At 48.9% G+C, this 21,335-nt stretch overlaps 3 protein-coding genes across 6 annotated transcripts; 1 reads left to right on the top strand and 2 right to left on the bottom strand.

Moving 5' to 3' along the window:
* Positions 1-1,883: 1,883 nt before the first annotated feature.
* LOC120696572 (ethanolamine-phosphate cytidylyltransferase-like) lies at positions 1,884-6,933 on the bottom strand. Its single transcript, XM_039979527.1, has 9 exons — positions 6,360-6,933; positions 5,579-5,814; positions 4,920-5,101; positions 4,404-4,475; positions 4,156-4,223; positions 3,895-4,015; positions 2,926-2,991; positions 2,730-2,852; positions 1,884-2,380 (listed from the first exon to the last, which is right to left on the bottom strand). Exons 1-9 carry the CDS (start codon positions 6,692-6,694, stop codon positions 2,309-2,311), a joined length of 1,275 nt encoding a protein of 424 aa, XP_039835461.1. The 5' UTR covers positions 6,695-6,933; the 3' UTR covers positions 1,884-2,308.
* Positions 6,934-9,850: 2,917 nt separating this feature from the next.
* LOC120696573 (vacuolar protein sorting-associated protein 32 homolog 2-like) lies at positions 9,851-13,514 on the bottom strand. 4 transcript variants are annotated; one of them, XM_039979528.1, is made up of 7 exons: positions 13,322-13,514; positions 12,173-12,308; positions 11,236-11,335; positions 10,884-10,969; positions 10,689-10,780; positions 10,288-10,402; positions 9,851-10,169 (listed from the first exon to the last, which is right to left on the bottom strand). In XM_039979528.1, exons 2-7 carry the CDS (start codon positions 12,260-12,262, stop codon positions 9,993-9,995), a joined length of 660 nt encoding a protein of 219 aa, XP_039835462.1. In that variant the 5' UTR covers positions 12,263-12,308; positions 13,322-13,514; the 3' UTR covers positions 9,851-9,992. The 4 variants fall into 4 exon arrangements, with proteins under 4 accessions (XP_039835462.1, XP_039835463.1, XP_039835465.1 ...); XM_039979529.1 differs by lacking the exon at positions 13,322-13,514 and adding an exon at positions 13,203-13,221; XM_039979531.1 differs by lacking the exon at positions 13,322-13,514 and adding an exon at positions 12,723-12,857.
* A 2,130-nt stretch (positions 13,515-15,644) lies between these two features.
* LOC120696574 (cation/H(+) antiporter 15-like) lies at positions 15,645-18,722 on the top strand. Its single transcript, XM_039979532.1, has 2 exons — positions 15,645-17,307; positions 17,389-18,722. Exons 1-2 carry the CDS (start codon positions 16,051-16,053, stop codon positions 18,688-18,690), a joined length of 2,559 nt encoding a protein of 852 aa, XP_039835466.1. The 5' UTR covers positions 15,645-16,050; the 3' UTR covers positions 18,691-18,722.
* Positions 18,723-21,335: the final 2,613 nt, after the last annotated feature.

Here is a 21,335-nt window from a genome sequence, read left to right on the forward strand (position 1 = left end):
ACGACAGTATAAAGTTGAGCACTACTGATCGACTAGCTAGCTGCCATCCTATGAGTCAGAATAGATACATGAATGACTCAAATGGTGACACTTGTTTGGTCGTTGCTGCGGTTCCATCTGCTTTTGTGCTTTCCATGAACAAACTTTTGGATCAGATGATATAAGGATTAACATCTGGCCTGCTTCTCCACCTCACATTCGACATCATGTAATGCGAGTGATGATGGCGACGATGACCATGGCTCGAGGGCACTAAGAATTATTAAGTGATTATGATAGTATATATGTATATAGTGACTGAAAACGACATTTTTGACTGAGCAATTTTGATCTGGATTCTCAAACCAGCTATTATTACGCATGTCACTATTGAGATGTTAGGCGGAACGTCATGCTGATTTTTTTTTTTTTTTGGTTGCCACTCATACTCAGGGGGTAGGCAATTATTAGCGTCCAGGGTCATGTGATGAGGTTTCTTAGTCACTCAAGTAACAAAAAGAAAAGATAAGGATCCATTATGACGTTTTAACCAAGCCAATCGATGACGACGTTTTAACCAAGCTGGTACAATTTCAGTACATTCAGAGTTTCGGACTAGAGCACATTATCACAAATCACGCACAAGAATGCAGAATGTGATTATGGTACTTAATAGTGAGCGAAAATGACACCCTGAACATTTTTCGCTGTATTTTGAAGCCAGCTTCAAGCCTCCAGTTACGCGTGATCATATATTGTTATCAGACCATTCCGTGAAAGTTGAACCATGACATGTTAGGACGAGTCGGTGCCGATTATGGTCATCCTGAAGGTTATTGTATTAGCAAAATTGGCAGGTGCGGATGTGATGGGCAGACTACCATGCATAGTGCCTTATTTAGAGTCAGAATTCAGAAACTTGTAGACGACGACAGACACGAAGACACTGGGGAGTTGGGTCATCCAGATAGATCATCGCCTGAGCAGATCAGGAAGCCAAGCTGCAGGGGACCATAAAGCAACGAGGCCAGACAATCTTGCGCGACAAAGCTAGCACGACTGAAGGCAAGAGCATCGTTCATCAAGGATATCGATCTGGAGATGGAAGAGAAAATTCATGGTGCATAATGTCGCCGTGATGCCAAGAAATCTCTAACCATAAGGTCTCCCAAGAAAGCGTCGTCCTTCCCCGTGGCCAAGCCATGATGCCTCTGAGCCGTATTCATGTTGGTCGCCGCCGCGCGCGGTTTGAGGCTCACCTTGGCACCTCCGGCCGCGTCAAACGTCTCGTCATCCTGTCGCCGGCCAAGGTCGGAGGCGCATGCCCTGCCGGGTGGTGATGGTGACCCCGCCCAGTACAGTGCAGGATGCATCAGGTGCACTGCACACCCACAAAGCAGCTGCTGTCAATAATCCAATCACAAATGGAGAAAAACCATCGCAGCAAATGTTCAGAAACTAAAAATGAATTATTGACAGCAGCACACGCTCCTGCTCTGTCCGTTACTGCCATTACTAACAAGCTTACGGCTTTGTTAAATTTTACAAGAAATAAATCGATTTATGCCCTTTTGGATAGACAGCATACTCAAGATCCCACCAGCTCAACCCCTGTGAGAATGGTTGCTTTCTGATACGTGTATGGACGGTGCAAAGCTGCTGACGACTAGACAACAGTTTGTTTGCTCCTCTCTTCCCCTCTGCAACAGTCCCCTAATCTAAGATCAAAGTCAAACCAATGTTGGCAACCAAATCAATCAGTGGCCAGATGACAGCACAAGTTGCGACCAAGCAGACAGGAGCCCATAGGCCCAGCAAAGCAACCATTTGTTCAGTCACAGTTGCTGTCGCAAACAGACGGCCCATGTCCATTCACTTCAACAACACAACAAAGCAGCATGGAATTTGCGAGAAACGGAATCCATTCTGATGCGCATCCAGAAAAGGACTGCATTCAGATCCGCATACAGGAGCATCAGCAGCACACTGTTTATCAGGGCAACATTCATACTGCTCCACACAATTCTGAAACCTATAGATCTAAAATACAACTCAGCCAGAAACGACAACTCAAAGGTGCATATACAGGGGAAAAATTTTAGCTGGAGACACTGGGGGAAATGATAGAAATGCTTCTAGCCTAGCCCAAGTAATCGATCGCCTCTGGTAATCCCTCATCAATGTTGCACATGATGCTTCCTAAGCTAAGTTAGCAAAACATCAAACATGCTAGGTAAAACTCTGGATCTGTTGCCTTCGTGAAGGAGGCTTGGAATCTCAACTCATCTAGTCAACAATCTTCATCCACCTTACTATGTCTAGTTGTAACTTACTCCCCATTGACAAAGCTTTTACCCTCGTAGTACTTCTTCTCACTGGCTTCCTTCTTCTCGTTCCGCTTCTGCAAAAAGCGAACAATGAATGTAAACCACACCAGATCCATGGACCAGAATAACTGAACCACAACCACCAAAAATTAAAGAACACATTGCCAAATGTAATATAATGGGGGAGGATTGGTCACTGGTCTCAGGGAAACACTCAGTATTTAATGTACACATGCAAGAAGCTTAACTTGAGCAATACAGCATCAGCACTTTTAAAATCAGTAAACAATAGATCGCATATGCACATCATTGATATGAACAGGATAACCTCAAATAACATGTATGTAACCAAGAATATGTACTGTACTACTGTCTACATGCTGCATACAGAAAGCCCATAGTCACCTGATCAACGTTATTTACCTGGTAAGCTTCATGGTTAGCAACAATCCTCCTTATAATAGTACTTGTAGTGATATCCAAAGGGCTCTCCAGCCTATGGTAAATACCCATAGCCATTGGAACAGCATATGGATTTGCATCATCCTGATACACACATGATTGGCAATTATTTTTGCGCTAGAATGTGCATATTCAAATAACAGCACAACTTGATTACCTTTGCATAGTCCATATTCTCAGCAATTGTTCCATGAACAACCAACGAAATATTGAATGTGGTAATCTGCACCCAGAATGAGAAAGTAAGTTAACTCTGAACAAACACTTGACTTGATAGTCCTAAGTAAAATTGCAGCAGATTGTCATTTTGATACATAAGAGGGCTCAACTGTCAACAACAACAACAACATAGCCTTTTTTCCCAAGCAAGTTGGGGTAGGCTAGAGATGAAACCCGAAAGAAATAAGTTCAAAGTTCAGGCACATTGATAGCTAGTCTCCAAGCGCTCCTATCCAAAGCTATCTCTTTAAAGATATTCCAATCCTTAAGGTCTCTCTTATCCTTAAGGTCTCTCTTAACCGACTCATCCCACGTCAGTTTAGGTCTACCTCTACCCCTCTTTACATTATTGACCCGCTCAAGAACCCCATTACGCACCGGCGCCTCAAGAGGGCTGAACTGTCAACCTTCAAAATTATGTAAATCGTAATGTGCCTTCCACTTGGTTATTCGATGCGAGTAATTTGGAATTGTAAACAAACTGAGGGCACTGAGGGCCTGATGGGTGATGGCATCTGTTCTGGACTTCTGGTGTACAAAATCTTAATGCATGTCTGGGCCAGTTAAGCTAAGCTCAAACCTAGTTTTCATAGGGTTTAGATTTTAGAATTTGGATAGTTCTGGAAAAAAAACACCCTATTTTGCATCCAAGATAGAATTTGGATGAAAAGATATAACTTCTTTTTTTAAATTTAACCATGCTCATGAGGCTAATCCATGGATAAGAAAATGTCAGTATGCAATGTGGATTGGGATTTTCAATGGGTTAAAGTAAACGCAATTTTACAGATCCTACAGCAAATGCACTGTCTGCTGCCTTAAGAGTACTACATAAAAGGAACAACTATAAACGGTTGCATCATTTATTCTATACAAAAGTTAGGTAATGTCATCACTGAAAACTCACCATGTCTTTTGATACGTCCCATGGAGCACCAATGATCACCTCATCAACATAACGACAAGCCAAAACACTCAAACTTCTTTCATGGAGATTCATGATTGGGCGATGTCGTCCTCGTGTTGAACTGGCGAGTATAGTAAACACCAAGTGATGTCATGTCTAAGGAATCGTTTAGATGTCATGCATCCACTTTAAAAAGGGTCTGCTGCAGAACTGAATTAACTTGATCGCCGTAACTTGCAAAGATGCAAAAAGTCATTTTACCTTATGGTCTGATCTGTGTGAATGCCCACAAGCAAAAAGTCTCCAAGTTCTCGAGCAAGTCGCAATATCTACATGGAAGAAACTATAAATACAAGACTGTCTGAATCGCTGTGTTTTGGAAGATTAAATCAGTTTACTGCCACGCAAAAACATAAAAGGCAAAACAAAAGTACAGCCAACATAAGCACAAACAGCCACTTATGCTGCTATAAGTGGGCGTGGCATGTGGAAGGAAATATCACATTTACCTCAACATGTCCAGCGTGGAACAGATCAAATGCACCATCTATGTAAATTATCCGAGAATCTGGACCTGGACCCTGCATCATGAAAGTTTTTAGTTAACAGAAAGAACAAGTGGCCATATTCCAAACTCAAGTCTAGAATAATAGTTGTACCAAGTAAATTAAATCAATCATTTCCAGCTCCCAAGAAATGGAAGTATACTATAGCCAACTGAATTTTACATTCATTCAAAGAACAGTTTTGAAATGCATTTATTCAAACAGTTGGTCTCCCAACCAACTGAATTTTTCTGACAATTCAAGGACTTGTCAGCTTCTATTTCACTGTTATACTTCCAGAATACACTGACACTATTTCCCAAAACAAGGTCTCCAACAAGCAATTTTGATCATCAGTTCTTGTAATAACAATAATTTGTTAGTAAAAGGTACAGAAAAATTATATTAAATTATCTGCAGACTGTTCAAAAACCAAAAGTGAATGATATATTAATGCATGTGAAACTGTAGAAGTCATACCCTGCTGTTTGAGAACTGAACTATTCGCCTAGATGTAGGAAGGAAATGAGATACTCTAGTTCCACTTCCAGATCCACTATCATCAACTTTCTGACCATGTCCACTACTGAATTGCCTTTGTAGCGAAGAGTGATTGTGGGCATCAGAAGATGATCTCTCCCTAACACAAAGAAGCATCCGTCCTATCATGAAGCAATAATTGATCAAAATGAGAATAAATCCTTTTCATCACCACAAACTGTGTACTCACAAAAAAATTACATTGGCCCCAAAAGGTTGAATAAATTGGATTTCTGAACCAGGAATAGGGTATAACAGAAGATTTATGATTTATGCAGTCATGGGAACAAGAAGAATAGTGGACTGCTCATCCCTTAACATTTCTTTATATGACACTAGGTTCACATGATTTCCTAAAGGACAAATCAGCTGAGGAAATCTTTTCAATAGTACAGTTGTTGACAAAAGAAGTTTTTGACAGATCTAGAGTCAATTGCAACATAAAGGACAGATGTGAGGTTTGGTTCACACTAAGTCACTAACTAGCAACTGAGATTTTGGACCTAGATATTCCTTATTTCAGACTTCAATATCATTATTAGCAAAACAAAGTTTAACATAAAAAACTGAAAAGAAAAAAACTAAAGCAGAACTAGTACCAACAATGTCTGTTGTTGACACTCCCTCTGTTCTTTTAATCTGCTTATATCGGCCAACCTTTTTGGCAAGGGCATATGCATCAGTGCCATCTGGTAGCAAACAAGGATCATCACCATGGATAATGTAATCTATGTTGTACTCAGTGAATAGTTTGTTCATGAACTCTTCGGTTATGGCATAAGGTGCATCTGGAATGATATCATCCACCCATTTCACAGCACGGACCATTATCATTCTGTATATTACAAAAAAAAAAGAAAGGTCAGAAACTTGTACAAAATATATAGGAACCAGGGAGCAACATACTTGATACCAGAAACATAACACCACAGAAACACATAAATCTCCATACAGCCAGGTCATATATAAAGGAATAACACAATATAGAAATTGAGAAAAAAACAAATGATCATTTGATGGGTATTTATATATGTGAAAAGCGTCAAACTACCACAAGATCACATAAAACCCTCAGGATTGTTCCCATTTTGTGGTGATCGATCCAAGACAGTTTTATTTTAATCTACAATAAAGCAAAGTTGTTGTTTTCCTTTTTGGAATAGACTGCACAGTAACTCTTATACTGCTGAAAATTCCCAAAGAGAACTGAACTGCTGAAATTGAGGTTGTGAACAGGTAACTAAAGAAGAAGAAAAAACGTTACTTTAGAAACCAGTGTCATTGAACCGTATGCTAGAATTACACGAAGCAAGGCATGGCATGGCATCAGAGACTAGAAGAAATGATAGGGTGATGCGAAATTGAAGGCTGGGATGGCACCTCTCGTGGAGCGGCGTAACTGGCGGCCCTTTGTTGGCCTTGATCTCTTCGTCGCTGATGACGCCGACGATGAGCTCGTCCCCGAGGGCGCGCGCCTGGCGCAGCGCGTTGCAGTGTCCGTAGTGCATCATGTCGAAGCAGCCGTCCATGTAGACGCGCACGGGGCGGCGGCGGCGGCGGAGGCGGCGCCTGACCGCGTCGAGCGGCGGCAGGGACGGAACGGACACAGGCCCCGCGAGGTGGAGCGCGAGCACGGATGCGCCCAGAACGATGCCGCCGATGACGCACGCCGTCAGCGTCCGGGCGCTGCAGCCGGTGCCGGTGCTCGCCTCCATGGAGACGGACGGAGGAGATGGAGGGGACAAGGGAGGAGCGGCGTAGTGCGGTCTGTGTTTGTGATTGTGGTGTGAGAGTGGGGGTGGGATCTAGGGTTAGGGCTGAAGAGGGTGTGCGGGTGGAGGGGCTACCGCCATGGGAGGTGAGGTGAAGGGAAGGGCGGAGGAAGAGCGCGGTAGTGGTGGCGGCGTGGCGAGGCGGCGGACGAATGTTCTTGGGCCTCCGGGGAAAGAGGACTGCCATGTGGGGCCCGGATGTCAGTTGGGGTGAAGGAGACATGACCCCACGTGTCATTGATTGTGACAGTATTGAATGGCTGTTTACTATCAGAAGGCCGGCCATGGATGATGCTGCTTATCTCTCGACAGATGCGAGTCTATCGTGGTCGTTTGGTCGACGCTACCCTATTTTATTTTATGAGAAAATCTTCTATGCATGAATCGGTAAATGAAGTCAATTTGTAAAATTTTTTTAGGGATAGGTGTAACTTTTCGCGACGAATTTAATGACGGTAATTAATATATAATTGGCTACAGTGATGCTATCGTAACTATTCTCTAATCGCGCGGTCAAAGATCTCATTAGATTCCTCAGAGTTCCTAGCACGGGGGTTCTGAAGTTAGTTTTATAAACTGACTTTGTTTGACATTATAATTAGCAATCAAAATGTCACTATTCACTAGCTACAAACCAAACCGGACCGACTATCGTGGCGAAACCAAAACGATGCCGTGTGACCTGACTAGAAAGGAGATTCGAGAGATTGTGACGTTTTGGATATGTTCAACACACATGCCTAAGTTCCCTCGTCTCATTACACCTGACCTGGGGCATCAAATTTGCAGAAAAATGGTGCCTAAAGTTTTACCCTATGTTCGGTTTCACATAATGCGTGGCTGAAATGTACACGTGCCATCGTTTTCGATCAAGGTAGAAAACTACTCCATCTTAACTCCCAACAAATAAAATCCAGCACAGTGCTCAAACTAAAGCTTCTTGCCGGCTCGGCAAGATTGTTGACTGCTCTCTGCTATGCGTCTGCTAGTACTTGTCACCACAAATGCCAGGCTTTTCAGGTCACCACCCGCAATTCAGTAGCTGCTCAAAGCAACAAAAAATCAGTAAGACTGTCTCCAACAAAGAAAACCTAAATAGGAGACCCATTTCCATGTTTGGGTCTCGCGAAACGCAAAGGGTGACGACCCAAACCGTCGTTTCTCCAACAGCCGACGCAAACCTCCTCCTCCCTCCTCCGTCCGCCGCCCCTCTCTCCACGCCCTCCTCCCTCTGCTCCAGGCGCCGGCCCCCTCCTCCTCCCTCTGCTCCGGCCGCCGAGGCCCCTCCTCCTCTCTCGCGGGCGCCGGCCGCCGCGGGTCCCTCCTCCTCCCTCTGCTCCGGCCGCCGAGGCCCCTCCTCCTCTCTCGCGGGCGCCGGCCGCCGCGGGTCCCTCCTCCTCCCTCTGCGCCGGCCGCCGCGGCCCCCTCCTCCTCCCTCTGCTCCGGCCGCCGAGGCCCCTCCTCCCTCGCGGGCGCCGACCGCCGCGGCCCCCTCCTCCTCCCTCTGCTCCGGCCGTCGAGACCCCTCCTCCCTCGCGGGCGCCGACCGCCGAGGCCCCTCCTCCCTCGCGAGCGCCGACCGCCGCGGCCCCTCCTCCTCCCTCTGCGTCGGCCACCGCGGCCCCCTCCTCCTCCCTCTGCTCCGGCCGCCGAGGTTCCTCCTTCTCTCTCTGCTCGGGCCGCCGAGGCCAGCCCTCCTCCCTCGCGGGCAGCGCGGCCGGGGAAGGCGCGGCGGGCGTGGGCGGGGTGGGCGAGCCGGGGTCGACGGCGAAGGCGCACATTTGGGTCGAGGAGAGAGAGACCGAAATTTGGGTGTCCTCTCGCCCTCGACGCAAAATGCGTCGGCTGTTTGGGTCCGCCGTTGGAGGCCATTTTTAGGACCCAAAACACTATTTAGGACCCAAATTTGGGTTTGGGTCACGTTATTGGAGATAGTCTAAGATGTTAGAATCCGTGAAATCCAGGCAACAGGCCCACGGTCCTTACCTCAACTCGGTTTCGTTTTTACTATAATTAACATCGCTTCCTTTTCATATATTTACAACGCTAAAGTAACATCTTTGCCTCAAGTTTGGCTAGTTCACTCAAGTCACTGCCTTATTTAGAAGACAATAAAATTTGGATTTGTTCATTACTTCATCCAAGATTCATGGGAATATCATATAAATCCCTATAGCACAATCAAAGAGATTGAAAGAACTAGTAAGCACAAAACACTAGATATGTGTGATTTGTGATGAAACCATTAGAGGGGTTCCGTCTTATTGGATCATAAAATGCGCATCCATAGTCTCATATTAAACTATATATAAACATTTCTTCACAAAAAAACTATGTATAAACAAGGGTCAGTTGGATTCATGCCACTCCAATTTCTTGAAATTGGATCTCATGTTGAAAATCACGCCATTGAGTGGCATGATTTTGAACGTGACACCCAATTTAACGGAGTTGTGGTGGCATGAATCGAATTTTCCCTATAAACAATTGTATACGCCCTACGGTCATAATGTACAGTAATGGAATCGAACATACACTTTGCAACGGCAAGACAAGATGATAAGGTTTCGATTTTTTTTTCATTACTTCATCATAAATCATTGGGAATATCGCAAACTCCTGCTGCCCAATGCATCGTTTCCTGCCCTAACTTTTCTGGTCGCTGTCATCGTCGGTGACCGGCACATCGACTCCGCGTAGCCCTTGGCTCGGTACTGCTTGATGATGTCCGCGTCGAATTCCGCCAGCGCCTCAAGGACAGCCCTGGTTTTGGCATGGCACTCTCGGTATGGCTCCGACATCTCCAGGACCTCCTCCTCCTCGTCGTCTTCCAAGGGCTCAAAGGGCTCCTTGAGAATTCGGTCGATGACCTCCTGCTTCAACTTCTTCCTGACAATCTTCTTCTTGCTCCTCTCCTTGCCGGCACTAGACGGCTGAGCCTCCAAGCTCACCACCACCGCCTCGTCGTTGCTCTTCAGGTCGTGACACCCCTGCATCGCAGTCGCAGTCGTCTCGAGCCTCTTCTTCAGGTCACGCTCGCCGCCCTCCATCGATCTGGATAACAGATATCTGCGGCTATGACAGAACAAGTGAACGGAGTTGGGAGCCCCAAATAGATAAATATATTGCCTCGCGTCCGCAACCAGCACCGTATCGGATCCAAATGACCAGGATCATTTACAGCATTCATACAAGTAAGCACCAGGATCCCTCCCGATGTCAGCCAAGCTGGAAGCTAGAACTAAAGTGCCATCTCTGCCTGAAGTTTGGTCAGTTCACTCAAATCACTGCGCTGCTTAGAAGATGATGTTTGCTTTGTTAATGGTTCCACATGTGCAGATATCCTCGCTGGTGGTGCGGGCAACTCTTCATCGAGCTCTTCCCCCTCCAGATCTTCCAGCTCTGCTTCTAGCTCATCCTGTTTTAAGAAATTAAACATAATGTTTTTCACGTGTTTTGAAAAAAAGATTGCTCATGTTATGGCTTGATCCTGTTTTGAGCATGTGCACCTTTTTACCAAGCAAGAGAATCAGTACCTCGTCAAAATCAGCAGAAGCACCAACTGGTGTTGCAAGTGCCTCTTGTATCTGCCTCATATTTTCTGTCTGTCCGTTTGCCTCATCAATGGCGTTCTCAATATCATCGATGTCCCTGCACGAGAATTACCATAACCAGTTCACCCATGTACCAGTTATTACAACATTTTAATATATGCATAGCCTACATGAGATTCGGTAATACAAGAATTTAGTTTACTTCAGAATGTGTACAAACTTCCTAACAAAAGGCACTGAGCTACCTTGGACAGAACTGTTAGATCGAGAATATATTTTCATTGCATTACAAGAGATGTAGAAAATGATAGCCTTTTCAGATATGGTGCACTATAGCTTAATTAGACATTTTAGTCAAAATTAGAGGGAAAATGGAATCTTACAGTGATTGCTGAATAGCTTTGACAGCAGATGATCCAGAACGCAAAGCATCAACAGTATCGGTAGTTGCCTTTGCACTTTCAAGCATTATAATCTACAAAATTAATTTCCTATCAGTCTATTTCAACCTTTTAGAAGCTCTAAGATGTACTACAAAGATTCAAAGTTGAAATTGTATAAGTTTAAATTTCTATTACCTGGTCATGAACTCGCAATTGAAATTTTGATAGCTGTTCAATTTGTGTCTCGTACAGCTTCTTTTTCTTTAGACACTGAATTGCAGCTGCAACAGACAATAAGTAATTTCATATATATGTAAAAAGTTACAAAAAAAAAGTAGAGACTAGAGAGTATCACAAGTTCAAGATTTTTTTTCACTGGAGTGATTAACTCGTAGTCTGGGAACAGTGTCTAGACATGCAAGCTCTTGAAAAATTAGCAAGCAAACAAATTTGCAAGTTTAACAATTATGTATGAAAAATTCTCGCAATATTGTAAACAAAATGTAAGACTAACATATGTCTTTCATCCAAATTAATGATTCCTTACCATTCTTATTCTTCGATTTTGTATAATCCTTAGCCTTTTCTATTTCAGCAGAACACTTTTTCTGAAGGAAACACTCTTTCTTCTCCAGCATTTCTAGAGTCTGCCCACATGAACAATAAAAAAAAATACACCATCGTGAAAGGTCAGTCTAAGGTAGCAAGTTAATACCTTGGCATCCCAAACATAACTAGCTGATCTGTTAACAATCACTTTTATGATGCAGATTGAGGGTCATGATTGCAAAACAGATACATCCATAGTGTCAACATCAGATAATATACAAAGTCCTCAAAATTGACTAGTGCTGAACAAATTTTGAATTGGATCGAAAATAAAGCTGACCATCTAGAACTTAACTGATTCTTCTATACACATCCTACCTGAAGGTCAACATTAAGACAGGCTGGCAGCTTTTGCCAAGAAGGACTTCTTCCTCAATTTTGTTTTTCAAACGTGAGGATTTCTAATCTTCTATTATTTTCTTTCACTACATCTTCTGAAATCCATTGAATTCAGAAATCCCACATGTTTAAATTACATCATGCGACTGAAGATGGAATAGATGGATAGGCTTGTTTCATGACACGCGAACTCCATGAACTGCACACTCTAATCCAGTCCTTACCAACAAAAGAAGTTACAGTACTGGCATGCTCTTAAGAAAGGGAGCAACGATGGAGGCACCATTCTAAGAAAAAAAATATTTACATATTTTGCAGGTGATCAGTTTCCAGTTCTAGAACTTTTCTGGATTAGAACATATTAAACCTCCATGAACTTCAACGCCCCTAATCCAGTCCAGACTCCAGACCTATCTTGCCAACCAAAGAAATTTATAGGACTCCTACATACTATTGAAGGAACACTAGCACAGCAAGAACAAAGATCAAGAACAGGGAAGACAAGCAAAGAATTCGGTTTGAAGGGGATGACAAACCTCATGGAGCCGATCCAACGTGGGTATCGCAGAGGAGGCTGCGTCCTTCTTCTTCTTGCTCTTAGTCTTTGGCAACAATTTCTTCAGCATCTTCTTACCAGTCCTTGCTGATTGTCAAATCTCGTATGATGATGGCCTGAGTATGAAGGAATAGCAGGGTGATGAATTGGAGATGGCCTCTCAAGGGTGAAGGGGAAAGTGTGGGAAGAGGTTCTCAGAATAGATTCCTTGAGAATAGTATGAAGAATATGTAGGGGAAAACCATTTGTAATGAAGGACGGAGAAGGACCTCTCTGCTCGTGTAAAAGAAGAAAGGAAATTTCAATCATGTCGCTATCTTAAGAATGGAAGTGATAATTCTATCAGACGCCGAACATATCTACTTACGACAGAAACAACAGAATCAATATATAAAACAAAATATGTAGCAGGTATGTTGGATTAGGTGGGTCTTGCAACCTATCCATAATTTGGCATGTTGCTGCTGTCAGCATCCATATGGTTAGCAAACAACTGTGAATCCTACATCATACCACTTGATGCTTCTTACATGAGACAGTACCGATTGCCGAGGTAAATCATCCCCCTTTTCCTTTGAGGACAAGTAGTTGAGCTGCCATGCATTTGCTATCATCTTTGTTTTGCCTTTGGAGTGAGTAAATAGATTAAATGCACATTGCAAAATTCGGATATACCTAAAAAAGTGCAGAATAAATTCGGATATATTCTTAACCCACGCCATCATTCAGAAAGCATCCAACTTTTGCGAAAGGGCTTGCGAGGGGAAGCTAATTTCAGTTCCCCATTTTTACCCTTAAACTGCAAAAGATGGGATTTCTCATCTACAGTCCATAGACGTCCCTTTCGTTTCTAGAGTGCTTCAACTTGAAGAGCGCAAAGGGACCTGGTCAGAATCATGAGCGTGTACTAGAGGCCTACTAGACTACCGGAACCGGTTCCTCCGGTTCCTCTGCAGTACGGGTCAATGGAAATTCACACGCGTAAATGCACAATAGTATTCCCTACTGACCTGACCAACAGAAGCTGCAAATCCAGAATCTCCAGCCGAGTCAAATGCCCGCAAGATGCAAGTGCAAGGCTGCGCCAACAAACATATGCAGGGAGGGGGCAAAGAGAAACACCACTCACCGCCTAGCCGAGGCTCCGAGCAGCTGCACGGTCGCGCCAGCCTCTCTACCAGGTCCAGCGGCCGGCGGGGCCCCCGCGTTGGGTTGGGTGAGAGCGGAGTCGCGGAGAAGCTGGCCGCAGTCCTCATTGGGGGTGAAACCGTCGAGCCGGTGGGCGGTGGCGCTCCTGGCTGTCAGGCTCAAGCCTTCCTGCCGCCTGCGGAGAACTGCTGCTGCCTTTTTTTCTTTTTTTTTCTTTTTTTTTGAGAGAGAGAGAGGAAAGCCCGGCACGAAAGACTATCGGGCATTCGGTCCGCCCCAAGCACAAAGCGGCCCAACCTTGTCTCGGAACTAACAGGCCGATTGCGACAAGATGGTCACTGTTCAACATTTCGATTTCAACGTTTCAATATTTTCTTGCTTCCAATTTCAATATTTCTTTTGCACAATTTCAACATTTTGATCATCAAATGTTGAATCTGTTTAATAAAAATGTTGAATTATTCATATCACAATGTTAAAGATAGATAATTATTCGACTTGGCCCACTCTACCCATGCAAGGACAAGAAAAGGGGTTAGTAGTAGTAGGCTGCTAAATGTGAAGGATAGTAGGTCAAGATTTCTCTTGCTGTCTGACTGACCTCCTCTGGCAAATCATGTAGTACTACGAATGGTAAAGGGCCGTCAAATTTAAACTAGATAATCTAAGGGTCGGATCCTAAAAGGATTGAGTTTTAATTCTATACAATTTTGATCTAAAAAAATTTAAGGATGAAGTTGAGCTGTGAAATGATAGGTCCTTAGCCCATTACCATACCCCTATGTAGTGTATGCACAACAACTATATAATCAATTCTATCTCTCACTTTTTTTATTGAAATAAAATTAACTCGTTCCGTGCAGAGCTCACAACCACAAAACCAAACACAAGTAGTGCATGCCATGCACGAAAATAGGCAGCTACTCGTCGCTCGGTCCCTGTGATCACTCCTCGCCTCACACGCGCTTGCATCGCTTCATTTCTCTCCTCCTTTCCTTGACGTGATCACCTTCCGCTGGCTAGCTAGCTAGCTAGTCATCGCCGGCGACGATGCACGTACGTGCATTTTCTCATGCCTAACTATGAGATATTGATTCCCTAGATCAAAACTCATGTGACATCTATTATTCCAACGACCGCAATAAGTATGCCAAACTTTTGGACAGATCTTTATTAGATTGTCATGGTATATAAATGCCAGGCCATGAGATGGGAGCAAACCACAACTTAAAGAATACAGATAACATGGACATCCACAAGGTTTTCATTTCGTTGGTTCTAACCTTGTTCATCGCCGCGGGAGTCGTCGCTATAGAGGAGCTTGTGGGTACTCCGATCTTGCCGCGCAGACTAGCCAAATTCTAATTTAACTAACTATTTAGCTAACCATTTGGATTTTTAAAGGGTGAGGACCACCAGCCTAGCCATGTAACACACGTAACAGCGCCTCCTCTGCTTCTCTTCCCCGCCGAGCCCCCTCTGCTCCTCCTCTCTCTATCGATTCTTTCTTTTTTTTCCCTCCCCGCCGCCCATGGGGAGTGAGCCTCGAGCACGACGGGGCGCAAATCCCAGGGCCTGCGAGCTCGTTGACGGTGGTGACGGAGCGCACGATGGCCCAGACAGCGGACGGTGGCGCGGCACCGCGGGCGGAGCTCGATGCCCAGCGCGACGCCGCGGGCGGAGGGGCCGGGATGGTGCGAGGGTGCGACGGTGGCGCAGGCCCCGGAGCTGCGACGCGAGAGTGCCGGCAGGGCGCCGGTGCGGGAAAGGGAGGCCGGGAGAGGGCGGGAGGCAGAGATACCGAGTGGGGTACTGGGGTGGGCTTTGTTCTTTTCCCGAGCTGAGCAGCGAGTGGAGCAGGATAGAAAACTATGTGTTTGATGGCTACAGTGCCTTATTTGGTTGAGTTGGAGGAAAAATTTACTGCGAAAGAAAACCATGTGTTTGGTTGCTACAGTGCTGAAACTGGATCCAAGAGATGGGGTCATATGCAACCAAACATATGGAAAAGTTGTGTGCATGTAGCAATTATTAACTTTGCAATCAAAAAAATTTGCAACCAAACATGTGAAAAAGTTTGTATGAATTTTTTTTCACCTCCAAACCAAACAAGGGCAGAGAGTCTGTTGGATGATGATTTCTTTTCTTTTTCTATCTTTTTACCTAGTCAACTAAGTTTATCTAGTCTCTTGGACATGCACTGTTAGTACATTGCTTGTCTTTTTCCTTAGAAAATTGTGAAGGGAGTGCTGCGGGTGCCAAAGAAGAGAAGGGTCTCATCCCTCCACGCGGCTATTTTCATCCACCAACCATGCCACTTTGCCTCCATAACCGTAAGGCATGCTGAGGAAGAAGAATAAGAGGTGTTGATCTGAAAATTCGAGGTAGTAGACCGAACAATATCCGGGAAATCTTTGTAAGAAAGATTGGGAGCCTCTCTCTAGCAAATCATGTTCTCTCTTTTTTTTAATTGAAATAAATAAAATGAGCTGGTTCCGTTCAGAGCTCGCAACCACAAATCCAAATGCAAGCGCATGCAGTCTGCACGAAAATAGATACTCTGATCCTCCCTGTGATCACTCCAAACCTCACACGCGCTTCATTCTCTCCTTCCCTTGCCGCCAGCCAGCCTCCAGTGATCATCTCTAGGTAGTCATCGCCGTCGACGAATTGATCGAGCACGATCGGAAGATTACTGCTGATATATCGATGGCGTCGACGGACCCGCTGGAGGAGATATGGAAGCACGCCATGTCGCCGGACAAGACGGACCTGTTGTGCTTCTACCCCGGCAAGATCACCATGAGCGGCATCTGGACGGGGGACAGCCCGCTCGACTTCTTCCTCCCGCTGCTCCTCTTCCAGATCATCCTCATCACCACCACCACCCGGGCCGTCGTGCTCCTCCTCACCCCGCTCCGCCTCCCGCGCTACATCGCCGAGATCCTCGCCGGCTTCCTCCTCGGCCCCTCCGTGCTCGGCCGCATCCCCCACTTCTCCGACATTGCCTTCCCCATCCGCAGCCTCTTCATCCTCGAGTCCATGTCCCTCCTCGGCCTCATCTACTACACCTTCACCATCGGCGTCGAGATCGAGCTCCACACCCTGCTCCGCGCCGGCCGCCGCAGCTTCTGGTTCGCCGCCGCCTCCGCGCTCCCGCCATTCCTCGTCGGCGCCGCCACCGGCTACGTCGCCGTCAGCACCGACGGCACCCGGAGGACCGCGGAACAGTTCCTCAACACCCTCTCCTTCCCCGTTTTCCTCGGCGCCACCTTCTGCGCCACCGCCTTCTCCGTGCTGGCGCGCAACATCGCCCAGCTCAAGCTCGCCGGCACCGACGTCGGCCAGCTCTCCATCTCCGCGTCCCTCATCAACGACACCTTGGCGTGGGCCGGCCTCACCGTCGCCACGGCGCTCGCGCACGTGCGCTACGGCATGGTCCCGTGCGTCTGGACCATCGCCTCGGGCTTCCTCATCGTCGGCGCCAGCTACCTCGTCGTCCGACCGATGCTCCTGCGGCTGGCGGGGCGCGTCGCCGAGGGGGAGGTGGTCACCGAGCTGCAGGAGTGCTCGGTGCTCATCGGCGTCATGGTCGCCGCGCTCGTGGCCGACGCCGGGGGCACGCACGCCATCTTCGGCGCCTTCGTGTTCGGGCTAGCCGTGCCCAACGGGCCGGTCGGCGTAGCCATCGTGGAGAAGGTGGAGGACTTCGTGGTTGGGACGCTGCTGCCGCTCTTCTTCGCCATGAGCGGCCTCCGCACGGACACCGCCAAGATCACCAGCGTGAGCGCGGCGGTGCTGCTGATGGTGGCGGCGCTGGCTGCGGCCATCCTCAAGGTTGTGGCCGCCGTCACCGTGGCCGGCACGTTCGGCATGCCGCTGCACGACGGCATATCCATTGGGCTGCTGCTCAACACCAAGGGAGTCATCGAGCTGGTAATCCTCAACATTGGGAAGAACAAAAAGGTACTACTAGTAATCTTTTTTATTATTTTTCATTGCATGCATGTTCACTTCGATTGGCAACAAGGCAACACATGCGTGCAGATCATGAGCGACCAGTCGTTCACTGTTCTTGTGTTCATGTCGGCGCTGATCACGGCGCTGGTGACGCCGCTGCTAGCCATGGTGGTGAAGCCGGCGCGGCGGCTGGTGTTCTACAAGCGGCGCACCATCGCGTGGGCGCAGCCGGACTCGGAGTTCCGCGTGCTGGCGTGCGTGCACATGGCGCGCGACGTGCCGGCGCTGCTGACCCTCGTGGACGTGGCGTCGCCCTCGGAGCAGTCGCCGGTGGCGGTCCAGGCCCTGCACCTGATCGAGTTCGCCGGCCGCTCCTCGGCGCTGCTCCTGATCAACGCGTCGGCGCCGTCGTCCTCGTTCGAGCACTCGACGCGCGGGCGCAGCCAGGTGGAACTGCAGTTCAAGCACATCTCTCACGCCCTGCTGGCCTACGAGGAGAACGTGGCCGGCGTGACGGCGCGCACGGTGGCGGCCGTGTCGCCGTACGCGACCATGCACGAGGACGTGACCGCCGCCGCCGAGGACCGGCACGCGGCGCTGATCGTCCTGCCCTTCCACAAGCACCGGTCGGTGGACGGCGGCCTGGAGATGTTCAACCCAGCGATCCAGCCGCTCAACCAGAGCGTCCAGCGCGTGTCGCCGTGCACGGTGGGCATCCTGGTGGACCGCGGGCTCGGCGGCGTGCCGGGCGCCGGGTGCCGCGTGGCGACGCTCTTCTTCGGCGGGCGCGACGACCGCGAGGCGGTGGCCCTGGCGACGCGCATGGTGTGCAATCCGGCCATCGACCTGACGGTGCTCCGGTTCGTCCAGATGGGCGGCGGCGGGGGATTCATGGGCGGCGCCGCGGACCAGTTCGACGCGCTCAAGGAGCGCAAAGCCGACGACGCGTGCCTGCGGGAGTTCCTGGACCGGGCCAACAGCATGAGCGCCAGCGGCGGCGGCGGCGCGGGGGTGGAGTACCGGGAGCGGGGGGTGTTCAACGCGAGCGAGATGGTGACGCAGATCCAGGAGGTGGAGGCGCTGGGGAAGGACCTCTTCGTGGTGGGTAAGCTGCCGGGGCTGCCCGCGCTCACGGCGGGCATGGCGGAGTGGAGCGAGTGTCCGGAGCTGGGGCCCATCGGGGACCTGCTCGCGTCCAGGGACTTCCAGACTACGGCGTCGGTGCTGGTGGTGCAGTCGTACGCGAGGCCGTCTGCTGCCGGGGCAGCGATGATTTCAGGGGAGCACGGGGGCTATGGCGGCGGCGACGGCGTGGGAAGGCCGCCACGACCAGATCATCATATCCGTAGGAATAGCATTGGGACGATGGGGAGCTGGAGCTGGAGCTAGAGCTAGAGGATTGGGATTCTCTATTTTTTGCTAATGCATCATGATCTCCAATGTGGAGTCATCTTGAAGCTAGCAGCCTGCTGCGTCCATCTTAAACATGTCCACACGGTGTCCACAGCCAACGCCGCGGCGCGCGCGACACGCACGGTGCTTTACGGATCAGACAACGGCGATCGTTCCAGCTCGCGCCGGCGGCCGGCGAGGAGGCCGAGAGCACCCATCCTCTGTTTCCTTCGTCGCTTGCTTGCTTCGCCGGAGATCAGCCCCGCGTTCCAGCCGTAGCGCCGCGGAACACGGGCACCAGGTTCCTGCCATGGCGGCATCACGAAGCTGGCCGTCCTGCAGAGAGCTAGGCTGCGTAGGAGCGGCCAGCCCGGACTCGCGTGGTCGACGGCGTCGTTCTCTTCCTCATCGGCCGGCGCGGGCGCCGTCGTCGGGCCGTGCCGGCCGCGCGGCTGGCATGGGGGGGACGGGGTTTGGTTCGCCGACCAAGGGGGTGGACGGTATTTCGATTACCGTCCGGCCTCAAATGATTTCCAACCGTAGGATGGCATATGTGCGGCTGAGATGGGACCTGGCTGGCTGGAGCGGGGAGCGTTGGTTTGGGCCACACCAAATGTAGGCCCAGTTCTCTCAGCCCATTAGCCTGCCTGGGGTGCAGCGCGTTGCCTCACCTGGCTGCTCCGGCGCTCGCCGCCGGTGCCCGTCGCCATGGACGAGTAGTCACGATCGCTGGCAGTGCTTTGAACTCCTTCCTTTTTTTGACCGGAACTACGGCAGATCCATTTTGAGGACCAGCCTGAACTTCCATTAAAGCAAGAAACGTTACAGAGTTCGGCAGGATACAACAGCCCGAAGGCACAAGGAGGAGAGGAGAAACAAAAACCAGAACAGACTAGAAGGAGAAAATTACATATTCAAAATGAAAGAACTCCAAAGGCCTAAACAAGATTTGATCGCAACAGAGGTAGTCCTGTTCGCCCAAAGGAGAAGGTCTGCGGCACATCGTCTTTTGATATCAGAATCCGACTCGTCCACCTGGTTGAACACTTTCGAGTTCCTACGTCCATCTTAAACATGTCCACATGGTGTCCGCAGCGAACGTCGCGCGCGGTGCGGGACGGATCGGACGACGGCGATCCATCCAACACGCGCCAGGCAAGGCGGCGGCCGGCGAGGAGGCCAGGAACACCCTCCCTCTGTTTCCTCCGTCGCTTGCTTGCCTCGCCGGAGATCTGACGCGCGTTCCGGCCGTCGCAGAACGCGCGCACCAGGTTCCTGCCATGGCGGCATCACGAAGCTGGCCATTCTGCAGAGAGCTAGGCTGCGTCCGGACGGGACGCGCGTGGTCAACGGCGGCGCTCTCTTCCTCATCGGCCGCGCGGCTTCTCGCCTCGCCACGGCGACACGCGCTGGCAGCCCACGCCGGCGCAGCACCCATCGTCCCAGCATGGCTGCTTGCCGCGACAGAGTGCCTGCGCCGATGCAAATAAGAGGAGGGCAAGGGTATCGGCGATCCGTGCGCCGGAGGAGGGCGCCACGCCGGCGCGCCGCCGTCGGGCCGTGCCGGCCGCGTGCACCAGCGTCTGCTGACATGAGGGTGGACGGGGTTTGGTTCACCGACAAGGGGTGGACGGTATTTCAGTTACCGTCCGGCCTCAAGTGATTTTCGACCGTAGGATGGCATCTGTGCGGCTGAGATGGGACCTGAGCGAGCAGCGTTGGTTTGGGCCGCGCCAGATGAAGGCCCATCTACCTGAGCCCAGTTGCTGCCTGAGGCCCGTTGGCTGGGGTGCAGCGTTGCCTCAGCTGGGTGCTCCGGCGCTCGCCGCCGGCGGCCGTCGCCATGGACGAGTAGTCACGGCGGCTCCGTCGATCGAGCTCGCGGCAAGAGGAAGGCGGCGGCCGGTGAGAGAGAAGTCACTTGAAGCCGCCTTGCTGACACGAAGTCATACTCAGCTCTATGGTCCACGTCTGCCTCTTGGTGAATATTCACCAGATTGAAAACTAGCTGAATATTCAAATTCGTTGCCGTCCCCCGGAGCGCGTTCGTATATAAGCAGGTGCAGGACTGATAAATTTCACTACGTCAGAATTAAAAAGAAGACACACAAATTAGTGACGTTAAAACAAAACATGTATCTAGTTTTGACATTACCTAGTCGGATGTTATTTTTGTTAAGGGAGATGGATGCAGTAGTATGATTTCTTTTCCCACGACTGCTGGTTCTAGTTCCCAGATTGTTCAGCAAACCGTTGATTCATTTTCAGAAGAACTTTTAGTTTTAACAGAGGCTGGGAATTTCTTTAAAGGTCGTGTGTGTATCATCTTGATGTAAAACCTTGGAAATTAATAAAGTTTTCCTTATTTTTTAAAAAAAATTGTAACAACCCCTTGAACGTCGGAAGCAGTATGTATATATATGTGGGCTCCAAACTCCAAGCTGAACTTCCAATCTTTTTACTTGCATTGGTCCCACATTTTTGTACCACCAGGTACTTTGGTCTAGATATTTTTAGGTACTTACTATCTTGATCACCGTACGATTCTATCAAATTGATGGCTCTTTTTTTTCCAATCATTGTAAAAATTCTCTTATCATGGATGTCTACTATCTCCCAGTATGTTGATAGTACCAGGTAGG

This window comes from Panicum virgatum, chromosome 3K (assembly GCF_016808335.1).
Source record: "Panicum virgatum strain AP13 chromosome 3K, P.virgatum_v5, whole genome shotgun sequence".
Taxonomy (NCBI): domain Eukaryota; kingdom Viridiplantae; phylum Streptophyta; class Magnoliopsida; order Poales; family Poaceae; genus Panicum; species Panicum virgatum.

Excerpts from the sequence above, each read along its gene's own strand:
- LOC120696572 (XM_039979527.1), bottom strand. The coding sequence starts at position 6,694 with ATGGAGGCGAGCACCGGCACCGGCTGCAGCGCCCGGACGCTGACGGCG. Across the intron at positions 5,102-5,578 it reads GTCAACAACAGACATTGTTG|GACGGATGCTTCTTTGTGTT; the intron begins GTACTAGTTCTG and ends GCTTCATGATAG. Across the intron at positions 4,016-4,155 it reads CACACAGATCAGACCATAAG|TTCAACACGAGGACGACATC; the intron begins GTAAAATGACTT and ends TATACTCGCCAG.
- LOC120696573 (XM_039979528.1), bottom strand. The coding sequence starts at position 12,262 with ATGCTGAAGAAATTGTTGCCAAAGACTAAGAGCAAGAAGAAGAAGGAC. Across the intron at positions 10,781-10,883 it reads AATTGCGAGTTCATGACCAG|ATTATAATGCTTGAAAGTGC; the intron begins GTAATAGAAATT and ends TTAATTTTGTAG. Across the intron at positions 10,170-10,287 it reads CTTCTGCTGATTTTGACGAG|GATGAGCTAGAAGCAGAGCT; the intron begins GTACTGATTCTC and ends TTCTTAAAACAG.
- LOC120696574 (XM_039979532.1), top strand. The coding sequence starts at position 16,051 with ATGGCGTCGACGGACCCGCTGGAGGAGATATGGAAGCACGCCATGTCG. Across the intron at positions 17,308-17,388 it reads ACATTGGGAAGAACAAAAAG|ATCATGAGCGACCAGTCGTT; the intron begins GTACTACTAGTA and ends ACATGCGTGCAG.